The sequence below is a fragment of the Plectropomus leopardus genome, chromosome 18 (genome assembly GCF_026936395.1).
Source record: "Plectropomus leopardus strain MGB_pleo_1.0 chromosome 18, ASM2693639v1, whole genome shotgun sequence".
Lineage (NCBI taxonomy): Eukaryota > Metazoa > Chordata > Actinopteri > Perciformes > Serranidae > Plectropomus > Plectropomus leopardus.
The window spans coordinates 15,612,385-15,631,651 of NC_142193.1; the positions used below are offsets into that span (position 1 = coordinate 15,612,385).

Here is a 19,267-nt window from a genome sequence, read left to right on the forward strand (position 1 = left end):
AAATTAAAGTTGCAACAAGAGGTGAGATTTAAGGTGAATCAAAGTCTAACTGTGTTTTATGTGGCGTTTTCAAATTTAAAGGACTGTTTTTGCACAACTTCCACCCACTTGCTGTGGTCTAAGATTAACATTTATTGATTTATTGATTTATAATTTTAAAAAAAAATCCCAACATTCTTGTGTTGTAGGCTAAAAAACAACACTTTTATGCTAAAAAACAAGCACTTATGATATTTCCAAATTACAGCAACAACAAAATGGAGTTTTTAACTTTTCAATGTATGCATGCAAATTGATTCTGCCATGTTAATACACTTGATAATACATTTTGATTAGTTTTATTTTGAAGGTTTTAACCAGAAGCATGCTCTGCTATTGCATCTGCCACTGGTGCCACTGCAATTATCACTCGCTGTGACCACCAGAGGGCAGGAGAACTCGTGAGAGAAATACAGCAGGTTATAGTTACAACATGGGTGGATCATGAAACAATGGCCCCTGGGCAAAGACTGGGCCCCCTGGAAAGCCCTTCAGCCTTGCAGCAAATTTTCCCAATGGTCACTCACAATATTGTTGCGAAAAAATCCCTCTGTGACCCAGAAAGTGTTTTCCCCATAGACCACTATTTTAAAAGAGACTTCTATACAACCGTTGACAGCACACCTCCAATTGCAAACAATGTCAATTATGAATATTTTTATTTTGAATTTTTGAGTCATGGTACGGGAACTCACAGGCAGGCCCAGCAGGAGGAACGCCGCTGCACATAGTCAGTGGGCCGCATACCAAGGAAGTACACCCAGAAGCTCGGAAAACTTTTTCAGCATATGACCAGCAACTCCTTAAGAATGAGTGGGTGCCGTTTTGGGTCAGCTGTTTAGGTATTATTAAAGTCTAAGGCAAAGACATGCAGAGGGGTCCACACCACTGCTACATAACAGCAAGACAGACAGACTTTTCAGTTCTATAGCTTTGAATGTCTTTGTAGTTTATTGTGTCCCTTTGTAGTTGCTCTCTGTCTGTTTGTAGTTGTTTTGTGTCTTGTTGTGGTAACTTTGAGTGTATTCCTGGCTGGTACATGTCTCTTTGATTGACATTTTGCAGGTGAAGACCGGGGGGCGGGGGCCTGGGCTCGGTGCCCGGTAGACCCCTTCCGTAAGCCATCCAGGGTCACAAAGGTCACAAACCTCCCAGCATTTTTTTTCTGTAATAAAGAAAGTATCTTTTTGCAGTACAAGTGATACAATGCAACCAGCTAGTCTGTATCTACAATGTTAGCAGTTTATGTAACAAACTATGTCCACAATTAAGTGAGAAACAACAGCGTACGAAGACTTCCGGTTACATCCTTCAAAATAAAACTTTTACAATAGACAGTGGTGTAGTTATGCACCGAGACTACCAGAGGGCAGTGTGCACTCACAACTGTCAAAGCAAATGTGGCAAACATTAACTTTATCAAGCGCTTAGGTAGACATAGTTGCATGCAAGACTTTTTTATGCCTCTAATTAAGTAATAATAGTTTTTACTTTGACACAACACCCGAGCTAGTTTAATGTCATACCGTAAAACAACACACTCATGTCTCATATTTACCCTTTCTTCAATCTTTTGCTGAAGCACGAAGTACAGATGTAATCTAAAATTTTAAAGCATCCAGGAAAAGCTGCTCCAATTCAAAGTCAGAGTTATTTGTTATAACTTTTTTCCCCTAAAGGCTTACGCGTCTTTATAAAAAATCACTTCACTTGGATTGGGGAAATTACGTGGGGACCTGAAGGCGTCGTTGTTCCAGCCCTGCTACTGCTGGCAGAGAGCTAAATCTACAGCAGCATACCGACACACAGATCCGGTATTTACTTCTCAATCTGTCCAGTTTGACTCAATCTGTCAGGAGTTGAGCAGCAACACACACTGGACCTTCTCTGCGAGCGTAACCTTATTTTCTGACAACTCCCAGCAGCACCGTTAGCGGGCTGAGCTATCAGGAAGAGCTAACGACAGTTGGCTAAAACTCCTGCTCCGGTGAGAATGACTTGGCCTGCCATGTTTACTCCTTTCTGCTCACATTTAGCGACCATTGTCAAGCTAACTAGCTAACCGCAGCTGTTTGAGCTACTTCAGGAATAGTCACGCTTAAAATTTTTGGCATTAACAGTCACTAATTTAATCTTCCGTTTGTAGAAGCTAGCTGCGTGCTAAGTTGCTAGCTACCTGTCAGTGTGCGTGTTGCTAGAAATGGAAGCTATGTGGGAAATGTGCCTGACAGTTAGCAGCTAACATTAGCTTTGTCTGATGTCCACTCTGTCCAAGCTGAGGTAAAACGTAAAAGAAAAGATATGTTGGGTTTTCCATTTGAAATATAGCACTGTGCAAAAGTCGTAGGCCATCTTAAACTTGGTTATTTTACCAAAGTTAGAATGATTATACATATTTATTTCTCAGTAGTGTCTTTATTAAAATGCAGCCATGACATACAGGAAACAACAATGATATACAGTTTTAAAAACGCAAATATTGTAGAGTAAAACAATGTCAACAGGCTAGAGTTGCAAGTATTTAGTGTGACCTCCTTTTCAACTTAGTAAGGTCTTTTGGGAAGATAATATATGAAATTTGAAATACTCATCTTCTGGTGTATTATCACCAGGTTGCATTCAACACATGTCCAAAGCTCAATAGTGATAGTTGAGCTACAAATGCTAGCTATAGCTATAAATGCTCAAAGTACTGACAAAAATGAATGCACCATGCCATTCCATCTGGAAAATATCTGATTGGAAGTGGGTTTAATTTTCTGCATGATAATGATCCTAAGCATACTGCTAATGCTGTGAAATCATATTTGGAGAAAAATAAAAACAGCTGTTAAAGTACTGACAGTGATGGAGTGGCCTCCACAGAGTCCAGATCTGAATATCATCAAAGCAATTTGGGATGACCTGAACAGATAGAGAAACAAAAAACAGCCCACATCTAAAGATGAGCTCTGGGAAGTACTGAAGCAAGTTTGGTATAATATACCAGAAGATTATTTAAGAAAAATTAAAGATAATCTGCTCAAGAGGTGCTACATGTAACCCTGAACATGTAGGTCATACCAAGTATTGACTTCAGTCTGACTTTTTTGGTATTTTAATATACTGAACACATTTCCTGTATTATTTGTTTGTATCTTAACAAAGAGACTGAGGAATATATATATAGACAAATATCCTCATTACACCTTTGCTAGAACAGCAAATCTAAGTTGGCTTAAGACTTTTGTACAGAGATGTATGTCTTAAATGTTACCAGCAGTACTCACAGTTTAGAGGAAATGTACTGAAAAAGCATGTTTAAACAGCTGTTAAAAGCAAGATGTCACTGTTTTTGATAAATATGTCAATATTAAGGTGTTTCTGTTTCTGTTTCACAGCTGAATCTCCCGCTGCAGGCTGCTGGACATGACAGATCCAGCTATGTGAGCTGCTCTGATGTGTAGACCTATAAATTCATTCATCGCCTGGTTGACGCAGCTTTCAAGCTGGTCTGGAGGACCACACTATTTCTGTGACGTAAACCTCCAGCAGCCCTGCAGCTGATTTGGCTGAACAGGTGTATGTTGGTCTGGATTGTAGCATAACTCCCCAGAGCAGCCTCCTCCCCTCCCCTTCCTCTGCTCCCCCTGTAGCACTACTATGCCTCTGGGTTTGGGAAGAAGGAAGAAGGCGTCCCCGTTGGTGGAGAATGAGGAAGCGGAGCCCATCCGCGCAGGTCTCAATGTGCCTGGGATGGATGGCCTAGATGGAGGTGTTGTCGGGCTGGGAGAAGGCGCCACCTCCGAGGGTCTGCCTCCTCCACCCAGCAGCATGCGGCCTCGCCTCATCTTCCACACTCAGCTCGCTCACGGCAGCCCCACAGGCCGCATCGAGGGCTTCAGTAATGTGCGGGAGCTCTATGCTAAGATTGGTGAGGCCTTTGGGATACCACCATCTGAGGTGAGTCACTCTGCTGATTGGGATGGGTGTGAGGATAATTAGGTACGCCTCAGAGAGCATTTTATTTAATCTTGCTTGTTTGTCATGTCCCTCCGCAGGTTATGTTTTGCACACTGAACACCCATAAGGTGGACATGGACAAACTGTTGGGAGGTCAGATTGGGCTTGAGGACTTTATTTTTGCCCACATTAAAGGACAGCGAAAAGAAATCGAGGTCTACAAAGGAGAGGATGCATTAGGGTTGACGATCACTGATAATGGAGCTGGCTACGCTTTCATCAAGGTGAGAAATGTTAAAATAGCCCAGGAAATTGATTTCCTTTTGACTCAAGGATCCCCAGGGGATGTCACGACCCTGGACTATATTTTAGAATAATTTCTGCAAAGAAAATGAATTGTGAATAAATTACATTTGGCAGAAAGGGACTGATGAGCTGAATAGTGTATTAATTATTTGAGTTTTGCCATTTTCAGAGAATCCGCGAGGGGAGCATCATCCACCAGATCCAGGTCATTAACGTGGGTGACATGATCGAGTCAATCAATGGCCAACGCCTGATTGGGTGTCGACACTATGAGGTGGCCAAGATGCTGAAGGAGCTGCCCAAAGGGAAGGAGTTCACCATCAAGCTGACGGAGCCTCTCAAGGCCTTTGGTAAGTGTGGGAGGAGGATACTGCGCAGTCATCTGGGAGACAGGCTTTTTGTCTGTTCAGCTACTCAATCTCAGATGCAGTGTGACAGCACAATATGTTGCTCTCTCTTAAAAACTGTACTTAACTTATTGATGTTGTCAAACAATCACTGATTGCAAACAACACTGTCACATTTGGCTATGGAAGCGGTATTTAAGTCTAGCTCTTTAGTTGCCATACTTGCTGTTTTTTTTCCCCTTATTTTGGTTCTCAGTGCTGCTTCCAGATTTATAGTTGAGAATCTAAAATGTAATAACATCAAATTAAGAAACACAAGCCGACTTTATGAAATATTTATTCATTCATTTATTTAGTTAGTTAGACACCATCACAATTCAAAGCATGTGTCATCCAGTTTTACAGATATCAGCAAAAAACAAAAAGTAGGTATGTAAAATAAATGCAGTTACATAATAATATATGACCAATAGTCTTGAAAAAAAAAAAGAATTGTGCAGTAAAAAATAAATTTAGCAAATTTTACAAATCTACAGTTTATCTTGAGAAAGAGCTTGTTTTCTCATCTTCCATGCTTTGTCCAGATAATAAGCTAATCTAAATGTTTCATACGTAAATAACCACCTAAATCAGTGTGCATCATCCATATATACTAAATAAATATCTATTTTTATGTTACTAAATAAAAATGTGTGCACTTCCACATAAAAAGGGCAGTAGAAAAACAAAATGAAACTTGCTTTTTAGATTTCTAAATTATATAAAACATAATTCTCAGTTCCATATTTGTATTTTATTGTCCTAAATGTTCTCAGTTTTGGTTTAGTCCATATATCACCTGTCCATTGCTCTTTATACTTAGTAAGCATAAATTCTCTGAACATACAAATGTTCATTTTGTAAATTTTTTCATTATTAAGAAATACCTCATCAAACCCATAGTTACTAAACAATGTGTATACATCTCTTGACTAAGGCCCAGTGCTCTTGCTGCACATATAAAACACAATATAGGATACAAGTAATTTAGGTGTCCTTTGGGTCAAGTTTAAAAAGATCATACAAAAAGTACTGACTCATAGCTGCACTAATAATCAGAGATGTACAGTGGGAGCAAAATCAGATTGAGTTTGTCTACTAAGGAGGAATCAGCGGGTAGGAGGTGTGAATGTATGATGTTCAGCGCTGTTAAAGGTTTAGTGTGTAAGATTTAAGGGGATTTAGTGGCATATGGTGGGGAGGACTGTGCATTGCAAACAGCTGACTCTTCTTCCGGTTAGGATTCCTTCAGTGTTGATTGTTCAGGAAGTTTTTACAGGGAGCCGAGTTATCCCCAAAGGTCTTGAAGTCTCCAAAACAAACTGACCAAATGATTAAAAATGGTGTAAACAGTAAATAAAACAGTTTCACCTAAAAAATCATTTTCTCCAATGCTTTTTGGCATGTCGGAGATGGGCAGCTCGCCCGCTACCTGCTAATGTCTGCTCACCTTTTTCTTCTGATAACTTGAGATCAAGAGGTTCAGAAGGTCATGTCACAGATCAGTGTTTTTCCGGATGCTGCTCATCGCAGATGGGCTTCTAACTGTAGTGCTCGATGCAAAAACATGAAAACGCAAATGTCCCTTTCTGAAGCCAGCGTTTGGTTTGTACTTTGTGGGCTAGTGTTGAAACATGGCGGGCTGCAACACGGCGATCTCCGTAGACAAGAACCCGCTTCTGATGTGGATATAAATGGCTCATTGTAAGATAATAAAAACACAGTGATTCTTATTTTCAGGTGATTATACACTAAAGAAAACATACTTGGTATTTCCTGCCAATATATCCCCCCTTAATCTTACACACTGGACCCTCAAAGCTGGAGAATAATGGGAGGAAGTATTTTCTTTTGGACTGTACCAGGTCTTTAAGGATCACTGTTTAATCATTGCGTGTAGATATGATCAGCCAGCGGTCTGGAGGGTCCAGGTCGGCATCAGGTGTTCAGCTGGGGACCGGCAGAGGAACGTTGCGTCTGCGATCTAAAGGTCCTGCTACCGTGGAGGAGCTGGTGAGTATTCTTACAATAAACTCGTAACCGCCCAATTGTTTTGAAAACAATCCTGTTGCATTGGTTGAGTCTGTTGTATTTTTTTCACTCCAGCCCTCTGCGTTTGAGGAAAAAGCCATTGAGAAAGTGGACGACCTGCTTGAGAGCTACATGGGCATCAGAGACAGCGAGCTGGGTGAGTGTGTATTTGTTGGCTCTACAGGTGTCAGAATGAGTTAGTGTCACTCGCGTTTTTCACCAAACGTTCTCTGCCCTCTCTCCGTCTCCTCAGCGGCTACCATGGTGGAGCTGGGAAAGGACAAAAAGAACCCTGATGAATTTGCAGAGGCTTTAGATGAAACCCTCGGGGACTTTGCCTTCCCAGACGAATTTGTTTTCGATGTCTGGGGTGCCATCGGCGATGCTAAGGTCGGGCGAGTGTAACCACAGAAACTAACGGAGCAGAACAACCTGTGTGTTCGCGACACCCACAACATTCAGCACTACTAGGAAACACAACACTACCGTCATGAGTTTGTTTTTATTCCAGTGTATACTCCTACTATTTTTGATTTAGAGTGTACCATTCTGGGAGACTCTGCCTCGACGAGGAGGATAATGGCAGTTAATGGGAGAAGAAGGCGACTGCGATGACTTCCCAAGTGCTTTTATTTGTCTTCCGGCTTTTTTCCAAAAACTACAAGCACGCCGATGAGCATTCCCTTTGACCGCATCACATGAACCTGCATGTCATTGTTGTAGTTGCTGGCAGTGGAACAAGTACAGCAGAAATCTCTAATATGGGAGAAATGAACCGCTAACACAAAGTAGATCTTTGATACTTAGCAAAAAAAGAAATGTGATTTTTTTTTTTTCCCACATTGCACTGTGTTGCACTGCGCTGTAAACCAACAACAGACGGGAACAGAGATTGCACTGTACCTCACCTGGTGAGCAGTTATTGCACAGTACAAGGCCTCCCTGAGCTACAGTGTTGTCCTGAACCACTCGCTGTTACTGTCATGGATCAGTTTTACAAGCATGTGCTGGCATATTTTTATCTTTGTAATGGATTCTGCTGGTTTTATGTTTTTGTTTTTGTTTTTTTTTGGTATAAGAAAAAAGTGTAGTTGCAAAAAGGTCATAGCTACATGTAGCTCGCTGACTAAAAGACCAGTGGTATTTGTTTACCATTAACACACTCCACGCTGTAATGACGTTAACTACAGCACATTCCACTTTCATACATTTGACAGTGTTACAGAAAATCAGTGTTATTGACCTTTTATTGAAGGTAGGGATGAGAAGCAGATTGGTTCCAGGTTTGTGGGGTTGTCTTGACTTATTTTTTTATAGCTAGTGTTTTTATATAAAGTGATGTGATGTCTATTTTAAAACAGAGTTTGTGAAATGGATGATGAATTTGATCTTGTGTTGCAACTACTTTATTTTGAAGCATTACAGAAGGCAGTATTAAAGAAGAAAAAGTTGTGTGTAAAAAAAAAAAGAGAGAGAAAAGGAATCTGTTACGGACAAAATGCCTTCATTTCTTCTCATGTCATGCATTTTATACGTTTTTGTTAGAAGTATGCGTTCTGGTGCATGGTGCTGAAAAAAGTCAAGTATCCCATCATTGGAACAGAATGATACCAAACTACTTCCTTCACGTGTCGCAGTGACTTGTCTTGTTCATTGAGAGGAAAAAGAGGCAATGCTGCACCAACTACTCAGCGTAGGTAAACTGCTTAAAAAAAAATTGGTGTTAACCTTTTCAGTATATCCAAATGTATGAAGCTATTTTGTAGTTTTGTTTCATTCTTCAGAGTTAATGAATCTCTAAATGTAATGGAGCTGATGCTAGAACACTGTAACACTGAGAAGAACACATTATTTTGATGGCTTTGTATTACACTGTTGTCAATGTCCAATTATAATGCAATAATAACATCGACATGGCAGTTCTCCTTCTGTTGGCTCTTTCCTAAAACACTGCCGCTTTAAGCTGGGAGCCCTTTTAGACTGGTCGGGTCTGTAAAAATGTTTTCTATATATCAGATTATTTAACACTGTTGAAAGTTTCATTGTAAGATTAAGGGAGATTTAGTGACATCCAGCTGTGAGGATTGCAACCAGCTGAAACTTCTCCCAGTTAGAATTCCTTTAGTGCTCATTGTTTAAGGGGTTTTTACAGGGAGCCAAATTGTTTACCTCTCCAAAACAAACAGACCAGTTAATTTAAGGTCTTTGGAAACAGAGTGCGCGTCTTGGTCAAACAACTTTCGGAGGGCTTTTGACATATGCATAAAAAGCAGAAAATTGGAGTCAGTGCGCAAACTTGATTGACAAACTGTGAGGTTATTTTGTGACGTTTGTGGACACAAAAACAGTGAAAGAAAATAGGCCTTTAAAGTGGTAAAAAGATTGAGTAAAGCAGTTTTAGGTTAATTTTTTTTTCTGGCGCTAACAGAAGGGCTGCTACTTATGAGGCAAAAATGGGAAAGCAAATGTCCCCATCTAGAGCCAGTGTTTTGTTTGTCCATTCTGGGCTACTATAGAAACGTGGTGGCGCATCATAGCCTTTTCCATTGCCGAGGACCCTCTCCATATAAACATATCAACAGCTTATTCTAATGAACTGAAAACATGGCGATTCTTAAATGATTTTATACACTGAAGAATAAAACTTATTATATTTCATTTCATTCTGCCAATATATTCCCGTAAATCCTGCACAATGGACCTTTAAAAAGGAGAGAAAATACTGCAATCCGTTGGAGTGTTTTCCAACATTTACAGACACCTCCCCGAGTTGTGTTTGTGTGTCTTCTCACTCCTGTGTCCTCCTGAAATATATATGACATCTAACCAGAAATCACTTTGAGTGTCGGCAGGCCAGCAGTGGTAACGTAAGAAGATACACCTCAGTAAAGTTGATAGTGCTGGTCAAGCTCAGCGGGGTCACCTCCAGGCCTGTGTCCCAGTTCAACACTAAATACCCTTTGGAGTATGTTTAGATAAGACATGTTGCAGGAAAGTTTATGTAGCTGTTTTGAGTTTTGTTTGTGTGTCTTCCTACAGTATCTCCTGGCTTTGTTGTCCTTTTCACTAAAAAATAGACCAAAAGTTGCCTGAGCACTTACAGCTATGTTTTTTTTCTCCAAAGAAGAAAAATATGCTTTTTTTTGACTCAGCTTGGAGCCCTGTTCCACAGAGCTATGGTGGCAGACAGACGAGGGGTGGTTACATGTCCTTTATTTACTACAAGTGAAGTAAACCTGTTCTTCAAGTCCCTGTTGATCTATAACCCTGGTTGCTCATAAACTGTGTCCAGATTACTCTGTGGACTCTGCAGTCAGCGAGGAGCACTTCTTCTTCCTAACTGCCTTTTCTGCAACAAACAACCGCAGCTATAAAAGCAGCTTCCCGCGCTAACAGGAACCTGCCATGGCGCTGCGCCCACGTGCTTCCTCTCAGCCTGGAAAACTTTCCTTTTTCCAGAGTCCGAAGGTGGCTTCAGCCCTTCGACCGCGGGCTGTTTCCTCGCGCTCGGGCTCCATGCTGGAAGACGAGCTGTCTTGTCCCGTCTGCTGTGAGATCTTCAAGGACCCCGTGGTGCTCAAGTGCAGCCACAGCTTCTGCAGAGACTGTCTGCAGCAGTTCTGGAACAAGAAGAAGGCCAGGCGTGAGTGTCCCGTCTGCAGGAGGAAGTGCTCCCTGACGGAGCCCACGGTGAGCCTGGCGCTGAAGAATGTGGCCGACACCTTCCTGAGGGAGCAGGATCGCAGGACGGCTGCGGCTGGAGCAGGTGAAGGGGCCGATGGGACAGGGATGCAAGAAGTGATGGTGGAGGTGGAGTGCGCCACACATGGGGAAGTTCTCAAGCTCTTCTGTCTGGATGACTTTGAAGCCCTCTGCTGTGTGTGTCACACCTCCAAGAAGCACCAGGGACACAGAGTGTGCCCCTTAGAAGAGGGAGCACAGGACCTAAAGGTAATGCGTTCTTGCTTAGCTGCAGTTTGTCCTGCTTAAAAACATGTTTTCAGTCATTAGTGGAAGGCAGGAACACCAGAAATATTTGAATCTGTGTCAAACTGATCATTTCAGCTACTGAATGTGACTGTATGCTGCATGTTGTCTGACATTCTGGCACTTTCTCTACCCTCACCCTTTAGGCTGAGATGAAGAAGGATCTGGTTCCTCTGAAGAAAAACTTGCGGTGCCTGTATGAAGCCAAGCAGGAGTGTGATGACACAACTGTGCACATCAAGGTATCAATAAGCACACATTTCCATGAAACATGAGAGGCCCAGCATGACCGCTGGTGTGACTGTGACTAAAGTTGAGCCATGTGTTGTTAGTGTGTAAACATTTCAGCCATGGCGTCACAAAAAGCCACCTAGTTGGCTTCTTAAATTTTCAGATTGGGCCTGAATGATGTTTTGGACTGAGCAGTCAGAGCTATATTATTTGTATTTGTTTTGTTTGTTTTTTGTTTTTTTTTTCAAAAACAAGAACACAAAGTTACCAATTTTGAGCCTTTTAGAAAAAGGTTTTTGATTCAGGATTGTTAGCTGAAGTCAGGATTAGAGACCATATGATATATCATACTTAACCCACTCGCAGAATAAATGTCTGCATTGATATTCCTGCAAACCATGTATATGTTACATTTGTATGTGGTTATAAAGAAGATACCATGTAACTTTACGTTTTTATTTAAATGTTTCAACAACACTGTGGTTAATGTGGTTTTGTTTAAGTACTAAAAACACTTGCTTATGGTTAGGAAAAGATTATGTTTTGTCTTGAAGTACACAATTTTGCACAATCCCGACTGGAAATGCAACCATGATTTAGGAAAACAAACCAAAAAACAAACAAAAAAAAGCTTTTCAAGGGGAAGTTCTGGTTAGAAACGCAGCCATATCTCTTTTTTTAACAAACAACAAAAAAAAAAGAAAGAAAAGAGAAAATAAAAGTAACGCTTTTCATGTGACTAATCTGGACTTCCTTATAATACATCCATGATCTGGCCCAGCAGGAAACACAGTAATGTCTTGGTTAAAAAAAAAAAAAAAAACATTTCATGACACTATCTTTGCTCAAGTCACAGGCACGTCTCAGTTAAAAATAAAAGAAAAAGAAAAACATTTTTCTTGTCGCTATTGCAGCAGAAAATGCAATTGGAAAAAAAAGCTTGAAAACAAAGCCAAGAAAAAATGTTTTTTTAAAATCCTACATTTCGTGGCTAAAAGGCTGCTGGAAACGCGCAGATGGTTCACTGAAAGAACAGCTGGTTTTATCGTTTGCTGGTCTCAGACTGTGGTGTGTAGGCGTCTCACCTCTTTATAGGCTATCCACCTTCACTTCCACCTCCTGCTGACAATTTCCACTCATACACTGCGTCATCTTAGAAACGTTGATATGATATGTATGAAATGTATGACTATCACATATCTATGGTTTGTAGAAACATACAACGCCAACATGTTTTTCTGGTGACTGGGCTGGTATGTTTCAGAGGGATACTGTGGGGAAAAAAAACTAGGAAAAGGAGTTTTAAGAGATAACGAAGAGAAAATGAGAGAACTGCAGGCTCATAATAGGATGTTGTGGTTATTTTGTTTTTTTTTATGGTCACAAAAAACACTTAACGTGCAAAATAGCCGTGACCTTTACTTTTCAAGATTACCACCGGTGAGTTAAGGTAAGTAATGATAATTATTCCTGAGAGATGTGGATAAACAGAGGATGACTAGATAAGTAGACTACAACAACAGGCAATTCAGTCACATTATACATTCACGGTATTCCTGCGTTACGCCTTATCTCCATGTGTGCCAGAACCAGACTCAAGCCACAGAAAAGCAGATCAAGGAGGAGTTTGAGCAGCTGCGCGAGTTTCTTCAGAGGGAGGAGACGGCTCGCTTGGCTGCCCTGCGGCAGGAGGATGAGGAGAAGAAAGAGCTGGTGAAGAAGAAGTCAGAAAGCATCACTAGAGGTATCCTCACCTTCTCACATGCCGTCATTGCCATTGAGAATGAGATTGCTTCCAGCGATGCTCTCTTCCTGAAGGTAAGTGTTAGTACATTTTTTCTCTCTGAATTCATAGGACCACGTAAACAGTTTGTAACACTCTTTTACTCTTTTGATTTCAGAATTATGCCAACACAAAGAAAAGGTAACAGTTTTCTAATTTTCTGCATCTGTTCTGTTTACCAGATTCAGTTTACATTGTACCTGTTTAGTATTGGTGGATTCATGTGTGTTTTTCTTCTCACAGAGCAGAAATTCCACAGAATAATCCAGAAAAAGTGTCGGGTGCTCTTATAAATGTGGCCAAGCATGTCGGTTCCCTCAAGTACCATGTATGGGAGAAGATGGCGGAGCTGGTTCAGTACAGTAAGCACTCACATGACTGTGTGTGTGATGTTTGGCAACATGTACAATTTTGTGAATTGAATTTTGTTGAAGTACAGGTCAAATACATTGATTATTTTTGTAATTTTAGGAGGTTATGTTATGCGACTGTATGCAAAAAACCCTTAAAGAACTTCAAGAAAGGGTTCCTCAGCAGGAAATTGCTCTGGGTAGAACCTTAGCCCTTAAGGGAGAACCCTTTTGGAACCCTTATTTCTAGGAGTGTAGGTAGTAAAATTTGTTGTTCTTTAACAAAGCTGTCTGTCTTTTATATTATGAGTAATTCATTCATTGTTGTTCCTTTTCAGCACCCATCACCCTGGACCCCAACACTGCCTACTCCTGGTTGTCCCTGTCCACAGACCTGACCTGTGTCGCCAACAGCGGATGTCTCCAGAAGCTCCCAGACAATCCTGAACGTTTCGGTCACTTTGTGTTCCTACTGGGCTCCGAGGGCTTCACTTCAGGCCGCCACGCCTGGGAGGTGGAAGTGGGCGACAAGTCAGACTGGATGCTCGGGGTGGTCAAGGAGTCCATTGACAGGAAAGGCCGAATTTCGGGCTGTCCCGAGGGCGGCTTTTGGATGATCTCACACTACGAGGGCGAGTACTCGGCCATGACAAGGCCCAGCACCCCACTGCATCTAGAGGGAGAGCTGACCCGAGTCCGGGTGCAGCTGGACTATGAATCCGGAGAGGTGACCTTCTCCAACCCTGTCAGCATGACGCCCATCTACACCTTTTCCGACTTCTTCACTGAGAAGATGTACCCCTTTCTCTGCCCAGGAGCCAACATCAATGGCAACAACCCCAGCCCGCTTAAGATCTGCCCTGCAAAGGTGGCTGTATGGAACAGTGCCACATGGTGATTGGACAACACCTCACAGAGGATATATTTCAAATTTAAGAAATTACAGAGTGTGTATTAAATCGTCTAAGTGTCGTGTGTGTGTGTAAAATCAGATACAAGCAAAGTAACAAGAACTAATATTTGTTTATTTCACTTCAGTTCATTTTGTGTTTGACTGCAATTAATGAAATTAAAGCTACCAGGGGACAGTGTTGCCCTTATAATCCAGGAAGGCTCCGTTCTGCTTCTCAGTCAGGGAGGCCATCACACGTAACATCCCCTGCACACTCTCCGGAGCATCAATCTCCCCCTGGTGGTCGGAAATACACCATTAACATGAAGGCTCACACATGAGGTCAGTGCTCTTCTCTCTTTCTCTACAAATGTGACACAGAACTGTTTTGTTTTTGTTCCTGTGCAACTTTTTGGACTAGAGACAGCAATGTGAGGGCTACACAGCGGGGAGATTTCGTCACCGCTAGTTCTCCGATGTCGGATTGTTGTTTCATGGACTCTATTGGAGGAATTTGTTTGGCTCCATGACATTGTGTGATGGACCCCAGTGTTGTTATTCCATATTGGGCCACTGTGTCAAATTGTCATGTCTATGGGAGCTTGATCTAAATCTGAGTTTAAAAACAACTAAGTTCAGCCATTACTGCTGATTTCACTTGTCTTGCATCAACAAAACCCCGAAGGGGATTATTAACTAGTTTCAAAACTTGATTTTTCATTGGAGGGCATCTTAAATAAAGTAAACCATGATTCAGAGCTGACTAGTTACTCTACACTGTTCCATTGTTTCCTGTATGAAAACTGCTGACTCACCTCCTCTCCACCCATGTCAGTGCGCACCCAGCCAGGGTGCAGCAGAGAAAACAGGATCTCATCCTTCTTCAGCTCCTCTGCAGCACACAGTGCCAGCATGTTCAAACCTGCCTGAGAGGACAAGAGAGGGAGGAAAAGGAGCGGACGGACAGGGCAGTTGAGGTGACGGATGATTTAACAGCTCTAGTTAACAAATGTAAGAGGAAACCTTTGAGTAGCCGATCACGGTGTTAGCAGAATGTCACTCACCTTGCTGATGCGGTAGGAGATGACAGGGAAGGCGGCATATGACTGTTTTATCATTTCCATTGAACCCAAAACTGAGGAGATGTTGACGACAGCTGCTTTGCTACTGGACATCCCTGACATCCCACTAGCCTTCACTGCGGAGCGAAGATGAGGCAGGAACTCCTGATAATGACAACCAGCAGGAAAGTCAATGAGAGGAAACATCATTAGAGCTCTTGGTTTCAGGTTCTCCTCTCCCTTACTTTAATCATGTTCATAGGCCCCATGACATTAGTGTTGAAGGAATTTTGCATGTCCTCGGGACTGGTCTCCTGCAGGGTGCCACTGGCCAGGATGCCTGCGTTGTTTATCAGCAGGTTCAGACCCCCCGTCCCCACCACAGATCCCACCTTCTGCGCGCTCTGTTTGATGCTACAAAGGTCATTGGCATCTGACAGAGAGAAAGAAAGTGGAGCATTATTTTGGGTCAATAGCAGACTGTCAAATAAATATCAGAGCTGTAGACTATTCATGGAGGCCTGGATATGGAACAGCTTGTACCGAGACGGATGATGGAGATGATGTTTGGATGCTTCTTTGCGAGCGTTTGCAAGGCCTGTAATTATACAGAAAAGACATGTTTGTAATTGCCACACATTGTTGATCACTTGTACTCACTTTTAAGCAGTGGTGGAAAGTAACTAAGAACATTTACTCAAGTTGGTATCATTTTGCAATATTCACACTTTCTTTGAGTATTTTCATTTTTATGCTTCGCTGCATTTTGTAAGTAAATATTCTAACTACACTGCAGCTGAAGATTATTGATATAAAAGCTAAATCAACCAATGAATTGTGATATATATCATAGAAGGTCAAGCTACTCAGCAGTGTATAAAGCCCCTCCTTTATCAACTCTAACATTAAAACACATTGGACACATTAATGCATGCCTAATAATCATTTCAAATGGGCCATTCTGCATTTTAGGTACTTCACTTTTGGTACATTAAATGTGGAATGACAGATTCTGGAGAGAGATTACTCATAATTGAAGTCCACACCTGAACAAATACACACCTCCCGTAAGGGCGTTAGCATGTGCCAGATTCACAGTGCCTCTCTTAATCACTGCCTTTGTCTTTACATGTCCATGGCCTTTCCTCTGTCATGTACACTGTTGTAAATTTTGTCGGTTATTTTTAAAATGTAATCCTAGTCCTGAGTGATGTCTTTATTAGTTTTTACCATGTTTAGTCAACCTCATCCTGTTTTTTTGTTTTGTTTTGTTTTTCTCAAGTTTTAGCTGACCAAAAGTCTAAGCATTACTTTTATTAAAGATGTTCTTTGCAGGACTTTACTATAAAAAATTAAATAAATAAGAATGTATAGACTCAAACAATAGTAGTCCCTCTAAATCAATGGCATCCTAAAGATTTTTTTCATAGGGGTGGTCAGATGGGGCCACCGAGTATCTTTGGGAGGCACTGCAAAATCATGACTGAGGTTCAGAAATTCTGTTATGTAGTTGAAGTAAATAGACTAGTTGAAAAGTGTCAATATGAAAGTCAAGGTTTCTCATTCATTTTAAGGAGTACAGTAATTGTAAAACATTTACTTTGAGATTTCTCAAGTTAAGGAGTGACTCGTTTGGACCCAGTTCAATAAAGATTCTCTTTAGATGAGGGTTCAGGGGACAACCAAGAAGCTATATGGACATAGTTGGTGCGAATGGATGCCTGAAGATGTCTAGTTTAACAAAATATCACCACCATTGCATAAGTTTGAAACCCCTGATGTCTGTCTGTTCTCTGCCTTTTTCATTTTCTGTGTTTGGGATGTTTATGGGCTAGTACCTCCATAGTGCTAAGGTGAGGTCGGGGCTTTATAAAAAGGAAGCGGCCAGGTGCCATACTGTAAGCAAGCTGACAACCAAGAAACACATGCATAACGCCAAACAAGAGTGAATCTGGGGTTGGCTAATAATTTGACTTTGCTGGTGAGCAAAGATTAACTCAAGTATTGCTACTTTGCAAAGAAAACTATAAATGCAGGATTCTTGCTTCTTGTCAGTGACTGCAACTTTTTAGTTTGAAACATGATCTTTTTATTTTTATGTTTGCTATCTGTTCTGTTATTTGCTGAGGAGTTCAATGAACCACAGACTAAGTAAAGAATCTCACCTCAGCCCTGGGTCCATCTGGGTCTCTGCAACAGGCAAACAGCTTTCGCACTGGACGGGGAGACTCCAACATTTGCTTAACCATCTCCAAGCCCAGGCCTCTGTTGGCCCCTGTGATAAGCACGCTGACTGGTTGAGCTGCCATTTCCTCTGACTCAACTTGCACAATTCCCTGTCTGAGCTGTTATATAAGCCCCGGTTGAATGGTTTTAGCCTGGCCACTCCCATGTTCTCATATGGCAGTGTGTTTGAGATTTCCCGTCCTCCACTCCACCTCCAGTCACTGTGACAAGTCAGGCATGTGCAGTGTTTGGCACACATACTGAGAGAGCTATGTCTTGCCATGGATAAAATAAAACAAACTTCTAGCAGGCAAATATAACCAGGGTGATAATTTTCAAATATGCTAGATGAAGAGTAGGAGTTTAGGTTGTGTTTGCTTTTCAAAACTCTGAAAACAAAGAGCAAAGCAACTCAAACAAGGGACATCCAGATGACAAACATAAAGGAAGTTTCCAATGAACTGACTTAAAGTCAAAGACACACTCTCTCCATTTTGTCTGCACTACCTTGTCTAGTGATGAGTCATGTTAGACTTTGATTATTGATGCAACCTAGCCGATGTAACACAACTTAGCTAAATATTGACAAGATACAACTCCATTGCAATGTGATGCCCTCAGCTCCTTCAACTTGTGCACTGTAATGTACTCCTCCTTTAATTATTGTCTGCTGCTTTATAGGTGTTAATGTTGGTTCTGGTAATTGATGGTTTCTGGTTGTAGGATAATATAAATGTCCACACATCCAGACCCCAAAAAGACTGCAGCATGGTCAGTCCTCCTCTGCTCTGCAGCCACTTCTGAACGTCATCAGTGATCCACAGCAGGAACAGGACAGCACCTCATATTCCCTCCGTCCCACCAGTCCTTATTCACCATAAAGCACACTTTTTCACTCCTCTCACCAGAGTTCTCTAATCTGTCAGATCAGCAAATAGAAAAAGAGCCTGGGTGAACAGTGCTGTCCAGGACATCTGATACCCTGTTGGAAAATGATGCAGCATGGCGGTCATCTGGTTTAATTTCCAACACCTGTACTATGGCTAGCAGGATACTAGTAAAGTTCATTCTTCTCCATATGTTCATTGACGTTTACTGATGTTTTCATTTTAAGTCCTCGACCTTGCTAGCTAGCATCTAGCTAGCTAAAATTCTGCAGCAGGACAGCTTACAGATGGCTGAGTTGATTCCCTCATCTTGGTGATGACCTGCAGCCACATGCCATCACCAAGACATGCAAAATAGACAAGGCTTAAATTAATACAAATTTAGCGGAGCTGAAAAAGAGGTGACTGGAAACGCCTATGGATATTTCAGCACCAGCCTCCTAGTAGAAAAGGTTCTGACACTGTGTCATTGGTCACAACTACCTCACTGGCTGGCCACAGCGTGTCAGAGCAGATGGCAGTGTCTCTGAGATTATGATAACTAACACTGGCAGTGCACCTCAAGGAACTGTCCTGGGGCCATTTATTTTACTCTTCCAGTTTAACTCAGGTTTGTGGCATCTAGAATAGTTTTTTGCAATGACTCCATTATGGTTGGATGCATCAACAAAGACAATGAGCAGTACAGAGGACTGATAGAGAGTGTTGTAACATGGTGCAACAACATCCCCTTTAAGCTCAGTAAAAGCAAAACCAAGAAGCTGATGAGAGAGGAAATGAAGCCCCCCCCCTGTTCCTGTTATCATCTGAGGGGGGGGGACTCATACAAGTAAATCAATTAAAAAAAATGGGCTGGGCACTGATGCCGGTTGTGGTTTTGTTGGGGTGCTACCATTAAGGCTAGTGAGGCCAGCAGACTTAACATGCTGGTAAGAAAGGCGGACTCTGTGGTCAGGCTGGAGAGGATGATGAAGGACAAGAGCAAAACCATCCTGGGTAGCTGTAAGGGAAAATTCTGTTTGATAATGCTGAATCCTGTAGCCTGTATGTAACTACTGACTGGTGTAATCATGTTAAATTCCCTCATATTTGATCATGCTGAATCCTTTATGATGTAACCTTCAACTGGCCTGGTTGTATAAAACC

At 41.7% G+C, this 19,267-nt stretch overlaps 3 protein-coding genes across 3 annotated transcripts; 2 read left to right on the top strand and 1 right to left on the bottom strand.

Moving 5' to 3' along the window:
- The first annotated feature begins 1,800 nt into the window (after nt 1-1,800).
- Nucleotides 1,801-8,623, top strand: gipc1 (GIPC PDZ domain containing family, member 1). The gene is made up of 7 exons (XM_042504638.2): nt 1,801-2,026; nt 3,420-3,981; nt 4,080-4,265; nt 4,457-4,637; nt 6,574-6,686; nt 6,780-6,861; nt 6,958-8,623. Exons 2-7 carry the CDS (start codon nt 3,682-3,684, stop codon nt 7,107-7,109), a joined length of 1,014 nt encoding a protein of 337 aa, XP_042360572.1. The 5' UTR covers nt 1,801-2,026; nt 3,420-3,681; the 3' UTR covers nt 7,110-8,623.
- A 140-nt stretch (nt 8,624-8,763) lies between these two features.
- Nucleotides 8,764-14,710, top strand: LOC121956423 (E3 ubiquitin-protein ligase TRIM35). Its single transcript, XM_042504625.2, has 6 exons — nt 8,764-10,655; nt 10,838-10,933; nt 12,510-12,740; nt 12,824-12,846; nt 12,949-13,067; nt 13,394-14,710. Exons 1-6 carry the CDS (start codon nt 10,110-10,112, stop codon nt 13,951-13,953), a joined length of 1,575 nt encoding a protein of 524 aa, XP_042360559.2. The 5' UTR covers nt 8,764-10,109; the 3' UTR covers nt 13,954-14,710.
- LOC121956434 (uncharacterized) lies at nt 14,060-17,356 on the bottom strand. The gene is made up of 6 exons (XM_042504642.2): nt 17,174-17,356; nt 15,552-15,606; nt 15,254-15,441; nt 15,012-15,173; nt 14,763-14,873; nt 14,060-14,244 (listed from the first exon to the last, which is right to left on the bottom strand). Exons 1-6 carry the CDS (start codon nt 17,315-17,317, stop codon nt 14,131-14,133), a joined length of 774 nt encoding a protein of 257 aa, XP_042360576.2. The 5' UTR covers nt 17,318-17,356; the 3' UTR covers nt 14,060-14,130.
- Between the last annotated feature and the right edge of the window lie 1,911 nt (nt 17,357-19,267).

Excerpts from the sequence above, each read along its gene's own strand:
- gipc1 (XM_042504638.2), top strand. The coding sequence starts at position 3,682 with ATGCCTCTGGGTTTGGGAAGAAGGAAGAAGGCGTCCCCGTTGGTGGAG. Across the intron at positions 3,982-4,079 it reads TTGGGATACCACCATCTGAG|GTTATGTTTTGCACACTGAA; the intron begins GTGAGTCACTCT and ends GTCCCTCCGCAG. Across the intron at positions 4,638-6,573 it reads GGAGCCTCTCAAGGCCTTTG|ATATGATCAGCCAGCGGTCT; the intron begins GTAAGTGTGGGA and ends CATTGCGTGTAG.
- LOC121956423 (XM_042504625.2), top strand. The coding sequence starts at position 10,110 with ATGGCGCTGCGCCCACGTGCTTCCTCTCAGCCTGGAAAACTTTCCTTT. Across the intron at positions 10,656-10,837 it reads AGGGAGCACAGGACCTAAAG|GCTGAGATGAAGAAGGATCT; the intron begins GTAATGCGTTCT and ends CTCACCCTTTAG. Across the intron at positions 12,847-12,948 it reads TATGCCAACACAAAGAAAAG|AGCAGAAATTCCACAGAATA; the intron begins GTAACAGTTTTC and ends TTCTTCTCACAG.
- LOC121956434 (XM_042504642.2), bottom strand. The coding sequence starts at position 17,317 with ATGGCAGCTCAACCAGTCAGCGTGCTTATCACAGGGGCCAACAGAGGC. Across the intron at positions 15,442-15,551 it reads CATCTCCATCATCCGTCTCG|ATGCCAATGACCTTTGTAGC; the intron begins GTACAAGCTGTT and ends TCTCTCTGTCAG. Across the intron at positions 14,874-15,011 it reads TCTCCTACCGCATCAGCAAG|GCAGGTTTGAACATGCTGGC; the intron begins GTGAGTGACATT and ends TTGTCCTCTCAG.